At 36.1% G+C, this 15229-nt stretch overlaps 1 protein-coding gene across 1 annotated transcript; it reads right to left on the bottom strand.

Moving 5' to 3' along the window:
* Positions 1–668: 668 nt before the first annotated feature.
* LOC137400219 (uncharacterized) lies at positions 669–2978 on the bottom strand. Its single transcript, XM_068086548.1, has 2 exons — positions 2869–2978; positions 669–2102 (listed from the first exon to the last, which is right to left on the bottom strand). Exon 2 carries the CDS (start codon positions 2090–2092, stop codon positions 773–775), a length of 1320 nt encoding a protein of 439 aa, XP_067942649.1. The 5' UTR covers positions 2093–2102; positions 2869–2978; the 3' UTR covers positions 669–772.
* Between the last annotated feature and the right edge of the window lie 12251 nt (positions 2979–15229).

Genomic DNA, 15229 nt, shown 5'->3' with positions numbered 1-15229 from the left:
ATCACGATTCCATTATTATATATGTACACCTACAATTTGATGTGATTTACTTTTTACAGTTTTGAAGTCATCAGTTTTTGAAATTCAGCACAAGGTAAATTGAAGAATGCTTGTGTCTTTTTCTAACTGTTTTTACAGTCAGATAATTTTGAAGTTGTATGTAAGGGTTTTGTATATCTATTAAACTGATTTTCAATTTTGCAAAGTCGATGTCATTCCAGTTTGCCACATGGTATATGAAGGGAAAGGCTAGCCAAAAGAAGCATTTGACTTTTCTTTTTTTAAGGATGTGTTTGTAACAGTTTTAAATAATTCGGTGCTTATTTAGTGCAACTTTCATTAATGGGCATCTGATCTTTTATGAAAATATTAGAAAGGAAACTTAAGTTTTGAAGAGTTTTTATAGTCTCGATGCTTAAACACGTTAATTCATTGCATGTGTGCTTGTGTGAGTAACTCTTGAAGTTGTTGCTAGGGTATTAATCAATACTTTCCACATTGATCACAAAGAAAATGGCTGAATAAAAGCTAATTGTTCAAAGTTATTAGCCAACACATCGATTCAGTAACATTGTCAACATTAGTATAACAATGTGATTAAAAGATTACCAACAAACCACACTGTAGTATGGGCTGCTGCCTGGCATTATATTTATGACAAAGGCTAGTAACAAAACCAAATAGAACAAAAAATCAGGTTTACAAATCCTGTGTCTAGAAATAGGCTTGGCTTATAAATAAGTAATTGACTTCAGAATGCAATATTAATAATTCACTGCTGACTATGTAGAACATCAAGCATAGACACACGGAATCGCATGGTGCTGCTCATGTATGTATGCAAATGCTCTTTATCTGCACCTGCCAAGTATTTCATGTTACCCGCTACATTTGTGCATATGTTGTCAAGCCAAGCACTGGATAGGCTATCCTCATTCAAGTTTATAGTTACACCAAACTCTTTCCAAAGCAAGGACATAGCAACTTTGGAGAGATTTTCACCGACGTACTCCTGCCCACCGTGTGTGTCAATGATTTCCTTAAGCAACTTTTTACTGTCTTCAGCTTTTTCTAAGAGTTTGCCGACAGCATCGCAGAAATGATCCAGCAAATAAAAGCCATGGTCATTGACCCATTGAACTGTTTCTTCTATGTGAACATAAAAGACAAATGTGTCAGATCCTCTTGGTATATAGTCATCGGGATCTATTTGATGCGGTGGTTGCCCAGTATCCACGTGATCGTGCGCCAAAAGCTCAATACGTTCTCGACCTGAGACTGTTTGTATTAAAAAAACTTTTGGCACACCAGAGAAAAGTCCACCTTCTGGCCCTTCAGCTTCCTGAATCGCTCGAACAAGATCCGAAATGCGTCTTTTCTGGCATGTTCCTGTAAACTTGCAACTTCTTTCACATTTTCGACCTTGGCATCTGTTTTGATCTGTGGGGCTTAACAAAAACTCTCCAGATTTTTCTCCAGCTGAAACAAGCGCAATTAACAAAAAGCTAGGTTTCATATGTTGCATGCAGCTTCTAATGTTTGTGATGAACCCCTTGAATGGGGAGCTATCTTCACCAGCTGAAGTATTTTCGGATGTTATCGCCGTACGGTTTCCTTCATTTTCTCCCCATAGTATTAAGTTCTGTGCACCAAACTTGTGTGTCAAACTGAAGGTTTGTTTTAGCTTGTCTATAGTTTTTTCTTGAACAGCACCATTAAGGCTATCTTTTGTGAGTCTGAGTCCATCTTGATCACGAACAGCACCACTAAGGTTATCTTTTGTGAGTCTGAGTCCAGCTTGATCACGAATGGACAGTTTCGGAAACCGGTTTTGGTTTCCATCCACTAAGTCTTCACTTATTTTGCCAGTGTGAAAATCTTCTGCACGATTTGGAACTACAAGAGTATTTCCATTTTCAGGCCTTGTCAGTTTAGCTTTGTTTGTTTGAGACGCAGAATCGAATGACCCTTCTTGAAAGGGTGAGTCATGTTCAAATATATTTGAAGTAGCAAATACAAAAAGACCTTTGCCATCAATAGGGTACTTTTCGTCTCTTGGCTTTTCTGTACCTTTTAAAGGTACCGTTGCCATGCTGTAGTGTCTGCAAATCAAATAATATTGTTTCATTCTCAACATTGATATCAGTACTACAGTTTTGTTTTTCTACCTTTCATTCGTTATTGGCAGGCATAAAAGTCTTTAGTGATACGACATATTCGGTTAGCGATAAATTACCTGCCATACTTTTCACTGATCACCCTTTTTATATATACAGACAATCCTTAAATGTGCTTAAATATTGCTTAGATGAGAAATATAAAATATAAGAAGCATTTTTATAAGTATAGAGTTGCAGCAGTGTGATGCTAAATCTTGTTTGGTGAACTTTTGTTGGAATTGTACATCTAGTTATAGCCAGACACATATTATGTATGAGTAGTACATTTTGCATGAAACATAAGCTAGATAACACATATGCCTGTTGAACAATATTTTAATTGGCTATCTGTGAGTGTTCATCATACTTCCGAACATCCAATACGTTCAAACATATGAAGATGTACGTACACTCATCAAATGCATTCAAACACAGCTGTAACTACTACTAAATTACACATTGATGCGAATGATAGGTGTAAAAATACTGTACACATGTTAACCCCTTACAGTAACATCAATTTTTCATGATATGTGGTATAAAATACTTCTAGATGTATTCCGAGATTACTAGATCAGGTGTGTTTACATGTAAAATACACAGAAGTTATCAAAAAGCAGTTTTGTGGTATCCGATGCCATACAGCTTTTACAACAGCTGAGAAGCATAGATGTTTACACTGTAAACTTGGGTGTATAAACGTACTTACCTCTAAACTAGAGTAAGAGAAGTTCAGTGATGGCTCGATGTAAAAACTGAAGACTTATCAGAGAGGTAGTAGCTGACTCATAGATAAGCATGAGAATAGAGGAATAAAAACTAACTCTTTGTAATATAACACCTAGCAAACACAAAAGCTATGTGTGCACTGGTTATTCAACTAAGTAGGGAATAAAAGCACACTTGCTTGGCATTCACTAGCAGTGTTCTCAAGTTCGCAGTTATTGGAATAAAGGCTATATCAACATCACATTAGTATTATGCGTAGAAGTGCTTTTTATGTTGCCTAATCAAGTAAATAGTCCATTGTTCTTCTACTTGTTATCTAGTAGTTTAGGTGATATCTACTTGAGAACACGGCTGCTATCCATGGTTTGGCTCTGCCCAAAGTTTCCCCTTTTCTTCGCTAAATATTAAAAGATGGAGTCAAATATCTGTGTTCCAGATATTAAGTAATACAGTTGAACCTCTGTGTTCCAGGTATTAAGTGACAGTTGAACTTCTGTGTTCCAGATATTAAGTGATACAGTTGAACCTCTGTATGTCAGATATTGAGTGATGCAGTCAATCTTCTGTTTACCACACATTACGTGATGCAGTTGAACCTCTGTATGTCAGATATTAAGTGATGCAGCCAATCTTCGGTGTACCACATACTACGTGATACAGTTGAACCTTTGTGTGCCAGATATTAAGTGATACAGTTGAACCTCTGTGTTCCAGATATTAAGTGATACAGTTGAACCTCTGTGTTCCAGATATTACGTGATACAGTTGAACTTCTGTGTTCCAGATATTAAGTGATACAGTTGAACTTCTGTGTTCCAAATATTATGTGATACAGTTGAACCTCTGTGTTCCAGATATTATGTGATACAGTTGAACCTTTGTGTTCCAGATATTAAGTGATACAGTTGAACTTCTGTGTTCCAGATATTAAGTAATACAGTTGAACCTCTGTGTTCCAGATATTAAGTGATACAGTTGAACTTCTGTGTTCCAAATATTATGTGATACAGTTGAACCTCTGTCTTTCAGATATTACGTGATACAGTTGAACCTTTGTGTGCCAGATATTAAGTGATACAGTTGAACCTCTGTGTTCCAGATATTATGTGATACAGTTGAACCTTTGTGTTCCAGATATTAAGTGATACAGTTGAACTTCTGTGTTCCAGATATTAAGTGATACAGTTGAACTTCTGTGTTCCAAATATTAAGTGATACAGTTGAACCTCTGTGTTCCAGATATTACGTGATCCAGTTGAACCTTTGTGTGCCAGATATTAAGTGATACAGTTGAACCTTTGTGTGCCAGATATTAAGTGATACAGTTGAACCTTTGTGTGCCAGATATTAAGTGATACAGTTGAACCTCTGTGTTCCAGATATTAAGTGATACAGTTGAACCTCTGTGTTCCAGATATTACGTGATACAGTTGAACTTCTGTGTTCCAGATATTAAGTGATACAGTTGAACTTCTGTGTTCCAAATATTAAGTGATACAGTTGAACCTCTGTGTTCCAGATATTACGTGATACAGTTGAACCTTTGTGTGCCAGATATTAAGTGATACAGTTGAACTTCTGTGTTCCAGATATTAAGTAATACAGTTGAACCTCTGTGTTCCAGATATTAAGTGATACAGTTGAACTTCTGTGTTCCAAATATTATGTGATACAGTTGAACCTCTGTCTTTCAGATATTACGTGATACAGTTGAACCTTTGTGTGCCAGATATTAAGTGATACAGTTGAACCTCTGTGTTCCAGATATTATGTGATACAGTTGAACCTTTGTGTTCCAGATATTAAGTGATACAGTTGAACTTCTGTGTTCCAGATATTAAGTAATACAGTTGAACTTCTGTGTTCCAAATATTAAGTGATACAGTTGAACCTCTGTGTTCCAGATATTACGTGATACAGTTGAACCTTTGTGTGCCAGATATTAAGTGATACAGTTGAACCTTTGTGTGCCAGATATTAAGTGATACAGTTGAACCTTTGTGTGCCAGATATTAAGTGATACAGTTGAACCTCTGTGTTCCAGATATTAAGTGATACAGTTGAACCTCTGTGTTCCAGATATTAAGTGATACAGTTGAACTTCTGTGTTCCAAATATTAAGTGATACAGTTGAACCTCTGTGTTCCAGATATTACGTGATACAGTTGAACCTTTGTGTGCCAGATATTAAGTGATACAGTTGAACCTTTGTGTGCCAGATATTAAGTGATACAGTTGAACCTTTGTGTGCCAGATATTAAGTGATACAGTTGAACCTTTGTGTGCCAGATATTAAGTGATACAGTTGAACCTCTGTGTTCCAGATATTAAGTGATACAGTTGAACCTCTGTGTTCCAGATATTACGTGATACAGTTGAACTTCTGTGTTCCAGATATTAAGTGATACAGTTGAACTTCTGTGTTCCAAATATTAAGTGATACAGTTGAACCTCTGTGTTCCAGATATTACGTGATACAGTTGAACCTTTGTGTTCCAGATATTAAGTGATACAGTTGAACCTCTGTGTTCCAGATATTATGTGATACAGTTGAACCTTTGTGTTCCAGATATTAAGTGATACAGTTGAACTTCTGTGTTCCAGATATTAAGTAATACAGTTGAACCTCTGTGTTCCAGATATTAAGTGATACAGTTGAACTTCTGTGTTCCAAATATTACGTTATACAGTTGAACCTCTGTGTGTCAGATATTAAGTGATACAGTTAAACCTCCGTGTGCAAAATTAGCTTCCCTTGATATGCCATTGTTATACAGAAATGTCACATCAGGAGAAGCTAATTTGTGAAGTTAGCTTCTCCTGTGAAGCTATAATATTTCAATGTTACATGTGTATTAGAACTGTTTTCAGCAAGAGTCTTCTTTCTATTTCTCCTGACTGGGGCAAATCCTAACACCACCAATGGTCCTTCAGCGATTCAAACCACAGACTTACTAATTATATGCCAGTGTAATAACCGTTGAACCCCGACTGCCCCTGTTTTAGGTCAAAGTAAATATTCTCATAAGAACAGACAAACAAGAATTTATTCAATAGCTAAATCGATAATAAAACACTTAAAGAAGAAGTATTTGCTATTTTCCCTAGTACAGTGGCCCTTGACCTTGGTGGAAGTACTAAACCCATTAATTTCATTTGCACTTTCACCAAGCCCTCTTTATCAAAAATTAAATGTGATTTTCTCTATGTTGAAGACATAATTATATGTTTTACTGGTGCAAAAAATGAACTGTGCATTAGCATCACTGTGTTCACAGAACAAAACCAATACAATGTGTGAACTCACAATAAATTACTCATTTTTTTTATAAAGATTTGATCTTGCAAATCAGTGTAATTTCTGCTTTTTGCCTTCGAGAAACTTTCATCAAAGAACTGAGACTGACCCGAAACCCTAGGAGTTTGATCCAATTTAGGTTAATAACCACAGCCTTAGAGGCATGCAAACTAAAGTATAGCTCCAGTCATGTATCAGTTTGAAGATAGATGTAGTAATAGCGGTATACAGAGTAGCCTGTACAACTTGGACAAGATAGCGTGTAAACATGCTTATATAAAATTAATTATTAATATTTTTCTTTTTTTGGTTTTGGTTTCATTTTCTTGTCCACCTGTTTCTTCATTCTCTGTTTTTAAAACTCAGTTGTTTTAAAATATTTGGAATTGTCTTTTTCCGATTGCTTCAGATGTTGAGTGAACATTTGTTTATCATATTGTTACATGTATATGTTGAAAAATCTGTATACATGTACTGTCAAATATACATAGAAAGTGTTTCATTCACTACTTTTTACCATATGAGCCGTACTTGGTAATGTGATATGAAGCTGCAGAGATTTATATATATATATATATATATATATATATAATGTTGTTTTGATTTAATTTTCTTTAAACCCAGATTTAGGCAAACGACTAAGAATCTTATAAAATATATTCAATGTTTTTTGTTACTTTGTTCGATTACATCAATTCTTGACAAAGCGTCAGTTTCAAGCGTTTCTCTGTTTACGCTGCGCTAATTTTTATGTTAAAAGAGTTTTTGTTCATTTGTAATCTACTTTTGCGATTCTATCCTGCAAAACTCAGTCCCGTTTTCTGATTGTAAAGCTTTGATCACAAGAATGTGGTAAGGGTTCTTATGGTTCTATGAGCATTACATCACACCACAACTGGTTATTATTCTTGTTAAGCTGTTGCAGTCTACCAAAATCATCTGAATATGGATTGACTACTATTAGAAGCATTACATGTCTGTTTGAAATAAAATTTGAGATTATATTAGCTTTATGAATCTCACTAAAAGAGCCGTGTTTGTCCAAAGCCAGATTACAATAAAAGATCTCTTCTAACTAGACTTGAACTCATAACCTGTACAACAGGAGACCAACACACTAACATCTGTGCTAATTAACCATCTTCTTGGACATGGTAATAATGGTGCAAATAGTTATTCTATGTGCTTTATTGCCACCTGATAATCTCTCATGGCATGCTAGACTGCCAGAGTACTATTAATCAAAGCATCAAATAAGTCATGAAATAATGACATGTAATACAATAATTATTTTCTTCATTAATAGTTTTTAAATATTAATTAATAAAAAATTGAGGACAATAATGAAATAGTTAAATATGTTATGTTAACATGTTAATATGTTAACATTACATATGTTACGCTGCCTTAAACTTTTAATTTAAAATTTATTTTGAGGGTAATACTTGTCATTTTATTGGTGATCAATAAAAGTTTTAAAACTTTTCCTTGAATGGCTAGGTGCACTTTTAAACACAACATAACATGTAATTTTAAAAATAGCAAATATTCTCATCTATTCAAGGTTTCTAGCAGCAATGCAAGTCAGCAATCAGCCACATGTTTGCTACCAAGCTAGGTCATTCAGGTATTAGTAACATACGGTATATGTCATGTTATTTACCATATTACTAGTATCTTGTTTACCATTGGCGGTGTAATGTTTGATTCAATGAACATGTTAGTGAAAAATGAAATAACACACTTGACACCAACTCATTTGATACGAATTCCAACCGTTCTGTTCGAATTACATCGGTATTCCTCTGACATAATTCTTGATGCTGACCTCGCTAGGAAATATTAAACTTGTATACAATTATTGATGATGTTGATCTAAATATTGCTCTACTCTTTATAAGTTTTATATGTGTTTATTGCAGTCAGTAACCAAAAGCCTGTGTTGACTACATGTAGGTGTCTGCAGCTTGAACTTCCAACAGATTACAAGTGGCTGACCACTGACCATGAGATTAGGGTTAAATTATAAAAGTTAGTAAGAAGTATGCAATGACAGCAATCATTGCATGCTTGCAATGACTGTAAGAATGAAAAAAGTCTAGAAGGCTTTTTTCTAAAAATCTTGAAGGTTTTTGGAGGCTTTTTGAAAGCCTTTTGAAGACTTTTTTTCAAAAACCTTCAAAAACAACTTGTCTAGTAAAAGTATTCTCTTTCTCATCGACATTAAAGAGTCATCCAGTTTGGAGGAGAATGGCTTTTATTGGTTAATTTCATATCAATGCCAAAGTGGGCTGACTTTGGGATTGATACGAAGGGCTGACTAAATAAAGAGGGTTATGATTGATTTTGTCAGAAATTCGAGCATGAAGACATTTATGTTGCTACACAAATTCCACAACAGGTGACATAATGCCATTCGTACCATAAACATCATGAGTCTGTGTAGCATAAGGCTGAATCACACTATATCGTCATGTCTCAGAGTTGTCCTCTCGGTGATTATTCACTGATTATGTACACTGTAGACTGATAACATTACCAGAGCAACGCGGATATACCAGGAAACATAGAACCTCTCAAACTTTCCCGATATTTTGCCAAGCATCCACAAGTCTATGCAATGTGCACCACTTTGAAGATGGTGATTGGCTCTCATAGATCGCTTGATCTATATTTCTTCTCATGATAGTTACTGCAGGACTACTAACATTTCATTGTTTCAGGATTCACTGTATACTCAAGTCACTACGATGCAGATATTTGCTAGTGTAAACGCGAATGGGTTTGTGAAAGTGTCAACATTGTTATCACAGACACTAACATACTACATATAGTGTAAACCAATCTTTAGTAACTGCTGCTGTTCTTTTCGGTACTCAGTTTGGTAGACATAAGACACCTTTGGTGTTCCTATACATACCCTCAGGTCCTGCGTAATAAAATCTTGAAAGAATAGCTGTTTTTGAATAAAATACTTCAGATGTGTATGCTCTGTTCTTGGTATATTCATAAAATAGAAGTTATCTTCTATATGTTTCTTTCAAAGAATTACGGTTGACACGCTAATCAGTCTAGGACTAGTTACTGATGCCAATAAAACATCTTCAGTTTGTACCAAATGAATTTGTCATAAAGATAACACTGTTTGCATTATGTACCTTGCCGGTAGTCTGACTGCCGTTCAAACAACATCTATTTGGACTATTCTTCTTCTGTTCTTTTGTTGATCGTTATGCTTTGTTATCATTATTGTTTGCCACTATTGTATCTCTTATTTCATCAAATTGCTAACGCTAGCCACCCAACTTAGCATGAATAGCTAGGCTAGCTAAGTTAAATGGGCCTTAACACGCAGTCAGTGTACTTAGTAAAAAGCAGTTTTGTGGTAACCGATGCCATACAGCTTTTACAACAGTTAAGATGCATAGATGTTTACACTGTAAACTTGGGTGTATAAACGTACTTACCTCTAAACTAGAGTAAAAGAAGTTCAGTGATGACTCGATGTGAAAACTGAAGACTTATCAGAGAGGTAGTAGCTGACTCATAGATAAGCATGAGAATAGAGGAATAAAAACTAACTCTTTGTAATATAACACCTAACAAACACAAAAGCTACGTGCTTCAGCTATGTGGCCACTTTGTGTTGATTAGTAACATAACAAGCATACAGTGTACATAGCATAACTAGTTATACTACGTAACTAGTTATGCTAGCAATTTTATTATTACTCATTCATTCACTGCTTTTATTAACTTTATTGTGATCAACTTGTTTGCCCACTCATACTCAAGTTTGAGTAGCCACATCTTGCAATCGTGTTGCTGTTTCACCCAAGTCAACTCAGTACTTGAATCTGTGATGAGTTTCCATGAACATATGCTGTGCATATACTCGTATGTGCAGTGTAATGCAAAAATTGTTACTGCGTCTAGCACTGAGAAATGTGCACCAGCTACACTCCCACTGCATCCAGCACAGCACTCTGTGTAAATACTTAAAACAGCCATTAGATAGTATTGCCTATTGCAGTCTTTGTATTAGGCGATACTGGCACTGCATCAATACTGCTTACCCCAAATTAAAATAGTTGTCTTGCATGTATACTGGGTACTGTGTAGTAGTGAAAATATGCAATACAGGTATGCTGCAAACTGCATGCTTACTACGGCTTCTGCACTGCTAATGCACCTACACAGAAATCCAGAAAACCTCTGCAACTGTAATGCACACTTTACATCCAGACATGAATGAGTACTTATCAATGAACCGTTATCATACTTGGTGAAAATGCTGCTAAACGCCGAAGTGATGCTGATGTGCTTTCAAGAAACTTAATATCAGCTTTGAATCATTGTGTTTGTATCTAACCTAACTGCTAGTAGCGAGGTACTCTTTTTACAACATACAAGTGTTTTACTTTGTCAATGAATAGATAAGGAGCTATAACCCAGTTAGCGTTTGGCCAAATCACTGAGAAAACCATAACATGAACTGAAAGATGAAGCCGCAATGCTGCTTACTCTAATTGGACACAAAACAGCCAATCCCAAAACTCACCAAAATATAAAAAGCCATTGAAAGATATTAATTGATAAACTAGTAGTTTTTTTAAAATGTGATCAATTCACATGTAGTTGACGGAAATTTTTAACACAACACTGCGGAACCGCTACTAAAGTTACTGAACCGAATGCGATGTAAATTACCGTATACCAGCAGAAAGTCTTGGACAAAAACATGATCAAATCCTGAACGTTAATCAGTTTTGCTGCCTGCATAAAACCATAATTTTTAAAGTATTGGTACTTTCAACTGCCAGACCCAAAATTCATATACACAATCAAGAACGAAATTACATTCTCTCAATTCTCTGGTAACCAAAGTTCTGCACTCTTTTACCATTTCTAACAAGTCTGCTCCTGACTGCCTCCTGCTGAACTGCTTTCATTAGATGGTTTTCCACCACAGCTGTAATACATTTCATTAGTTCCGCATCATCACAAGGCATTGCATGCCTGTTTGCCAACTCTATGCCTAGACTCCATGCTAGGAGAGCCTCAACCCGTACCCCAACTCTATGCCTAGACTTCATGCTAGGAGAGCCTCAACCCGTGCCAAGATTTTTTACACCTTGATAATATTAACATAGCAAGTTTGTGGATTGGCACAATCAACGATATTAGAAATGGGCACAAAAAGTGGGCGGAGTTGATTAATTGATAGCATTTCAATGTAGACTTGGCATTCAAAAGTCAACTGTATGACAGTGTTGCGAGCAAAAAAATTTGCAAGCGTCGCCACGCTAGCCTCACTTCTCATAATATCTCAGAAACCTGAAATTTCTGCAAGCGAAAGGCAAGTATATATGAGAATTGTGTTTATAACCACTTGAATACATGAACTGCTTGGTTTATCACTTGTGTGTGGCTGTTGTTATTGTAGCTCTCTGACTAGTGATGAACCTAGCAGTCTAGTAGCAGTGGTTACTAAAGCATGTTTATACTGCTTACATCATGCAAATCCCTATATTTCAATACATTCTTATGTATATAAATACACAACTCGTACGGGGATGCAAACAAGATATCTTGACATGTACAAAATATGATTAAGGATATTTTGAGGTTCTCTAGGCTGTGGAAGTACGCTATTGAGGTACATGTGAGGCGTTCATATCTCAATCGCATATGCATAACAATTTTGAGGACTAAACAGGAGTTTTTATCGTTATTAGTACCCTGGTAGTTTAATGTACCTTACGGGATTATCAGATGTAACGATAAAGCACATAGAATAACTATCAGCACAACTTTTCTGGGAGACCAGAAGGTGTTTGACTGGTGCAGGTGTTATTCCAGGAGTTCCCAACCTTTTTCATTCAGTTCCCCTTTTAGGCCTTTTCAGAAATTTGATTCTCTCACGCAATTTTCAATTCACATTACTAAAAACAAATTACTATACAAATTATAATCCCATTTTATTGTACATATCCAAACATATAACATATTATTAATTTTTATATAATATGTTACTCTGTAATTAGTATCGGGAATTCTGTTGCTGCTGACTTCAGCACAGTCATCCTGGATAGAGCACAGTGCAGATCATCTTGCACCAGTAGTCTATGGCGAGCTTTAGAGCTAATAGTAAGCAGTTTAGAGAACCCTGACTCACACGGATATGTGGTCACTAATTGCAGCAGTTTATGGAGGGCAATTCTTTCTAATTTAGGCTAAGATTTGGTCATTGTTGGCCAAAACTCAGTCACCGAAATTGTTCCAAATCAAAGTTTTGCAGCTGAATCAAATTTAGGCTCCAAAAAATACTCCTGGCAGTCATCTAGTACAATGTTGACTTCACACTGAAATGGATTGATGAGCAGATCAGAATCTTCATTAGACATCTCAGGGAAATATCTTTCAAACTCTGCGTGAAGGTGTTATAGGTGTTCTGTAATCTCGTTCTGAATTTCAGCGGAGAGAGTTGGGTTGGCACTGTCCAGCGTGTTGTCTGATCTTTCAAACTTTGCAAAGATTTCGCATGTGGCTTTCCTCTTTCAGTTCATCAGCTTTGCTTGGAAAGCATATAGCTGGTTGAGGAATTTTGCCATGCCTGTATTAAGACCCTGCATCTTTAGATTTAGTTGATTAAAATGCTCAAAAATATCCCTAGACATGTGACCTGAATGATCCAGGTGTTGTTAGTGAGTTTTCTATGGAAATTCTCCATTCCTTGCAACTCAGTAAATGATACCAGTTAATCTCGGAGGGAGATTGAAAACTTGAGTTGTAACGTTACCTCTTGATATCCAACAAACATTTGTGTGATACAACAGTGTTTGGCGCCCAGCATCCATATCTTTGCACAGCTCCTTGAATAGCCTTGTCTGCAGTGCACCACTCTTCCCATCATTTCTTCACCGCTCTTCAACTATCCCCTGCAATATAATGGAGAGAGGTGAAAGAAAGGTTTTAACTGCCAATGCGGGCCGGCAAAGCATACAGTGAAAGCTCTTTGCATTAGGTGGGACACTTTCTTCGCAAGTGCTTGAAACCCTTATCTTGTGCCCATTACAGTTGGTGCCCCGTCTGTGCAACACCCAATGACGATTCCCCATTTTAGGTCCACTTTATAGAAGAAGTTGGGGACAACATTAAAACATCTTTAGTTTTGGTTGTGACTTTAAGAGATGCACAAAACAGAAATTCGTCCTTTATTTTTTCATTGTGTACGTAGCATGCATACACCATTAGCTGTGCGCAAGAAGCTACATCAGTTGACTCATCTAGTTGAATAACAAAGAGCCCAAGTGCAGATGGTTTTATCTGTTAGATTTGATAACCTGATCTTGAATGTCACTGGTTGCGGTTCTAATTCTTCTCTGCACTGTGTTATTGAACCACGGCAGTGCAGCCAGCTTTTTTTCAGCCTCCTTTTTTATTATCAGCTCTGCTATTATCGGTGTACTTGGCTTTATTAAATCTTCTCCCGTAGTGTGTGACTTTATTTGATTAACAATTTCATACAGTACAATGTACCTTGTACGAGGCCTTCTGTAGTTTCAAGTTTGATTAACAATTTCATACAGTACCTTGTACGCGACCTTCAGTAGTTTCAAGTTTGATTAACAATTTCATACAGTACCTTGTACGAGATCTTCAGTAGTTTCAAGTTTGATTAACAATTTCATACAGTACCTTGTACGAGGCCTTCAGTAGTTTCAAGTTTGATTAATAATTTCATACAGTACCTTGTACGAGACCTTCAGTAGTTTCAAGTTTGATTAACAATTTCATACAGTACCTTGTACGAGACCTTCAGTAGTTTCAAGTTTGATTAACAATTTCATACAGTACAATGTACCTTGTACGAGACCTTCTGTAGTTTCAAGTTTGATTAACAATTTCATACAGTACCTTGTACGAGGCCTTCAGTAGTTTCAAGTTTGATTAACAATTTCATACAGTACCTTGTACGAGACCTTCAGTAGTTTCAAGCTTGATTAACAATTTCATACAGTACAATGTACCTTGTACGAGGCCTTTTGTAGTTTCAAGGTTGATTAACAATTTCATACAGTACCTTGTACGCGACCTTCAGTAGTTTCAAGTTTGATTAACAATTTCATACAGTACCTTGTACGAGATCTTCAGTAGTTTCAAGTTTGATTAACAATTTCATACAGTACCTTGTACGAGGCCTTCTGTAGTTTCAAGGTTGATTAACAATTTCATACAGTACCTTGTACGCGACCTTCAGTAGTTTCAAGTTTGATTAACAATTTCATACAGTACAATGTACCTTGTACGAGGCCGTCTGTAGTTTCAAGTTTGATTAACAATTTCATACAGTACCTTGTACGAGACCTTCAATAGTTTCAAGTTTGATTAATAATTTCATACTGTACCTTGTACGAGGCCTTCAGTAGTTTCAAGGTTGATTAACAATTTCATACTGTACCTTGTACGAGACCTTCAGTAGTTTCAAGTTTGATTAACAATTTCATACAGTACAATGTACCTTGTACGAGGCCTTCTGTAGTTTCAAGTTTGATTAACAATTTCATACAGTACCTTGTACGAGACCTTCAATAGTTTCAAGTTTGATTAATAATTTCATACTGTACCTTGTACGAGGCCTTCAGTAGTTTCAAGTTTGATTAATGAAAAGTCTCCGTTGTGACTAGTTTTATCTGCTTGAGCTGTTTTCCATGTCACTCAAAGAAATTCTAATTCTTTTCTTCATGTTGAGGATGTACAGTGCACCCTCAGGTTACGATGTTGATCCGTTCCAGAATTGGCATCGTATGGCGCAAAATTTGTACGTATGGGTATAGAAACCAATGTAATTATACGATGCAAACATGCCCTGGTAAAAATTGTCATAATGTTGATGAAAATGTATACATATTGAAAACTAGTAACAAAATAGTATGTTAACTTTAGTCATTATAGTTACCTACAGTAACTGTATTGTATTTAGTGTATTTTAATGGTTATGATCGGCAATAGAATGCGACATTATAATGCGCGTACCAAC

The sequence above is a fragment of the Watersipora subatra genome, chromosome 7 (genome assembly GCF_963576615.1).
Source record: "Watersipora subatra chromosome 7, tzWatSuba1.1, whole genome shotgun sequence".
NCBI lineage: Eukaryota > Metazoa > Bryozoa > Gymnolaemata > Cheilostomatida > Watersiporidae > Watersipora > Watersipora subatra.
This window is presented reverse-complemented; position numbering and strand designations above follow the sequence as displayed.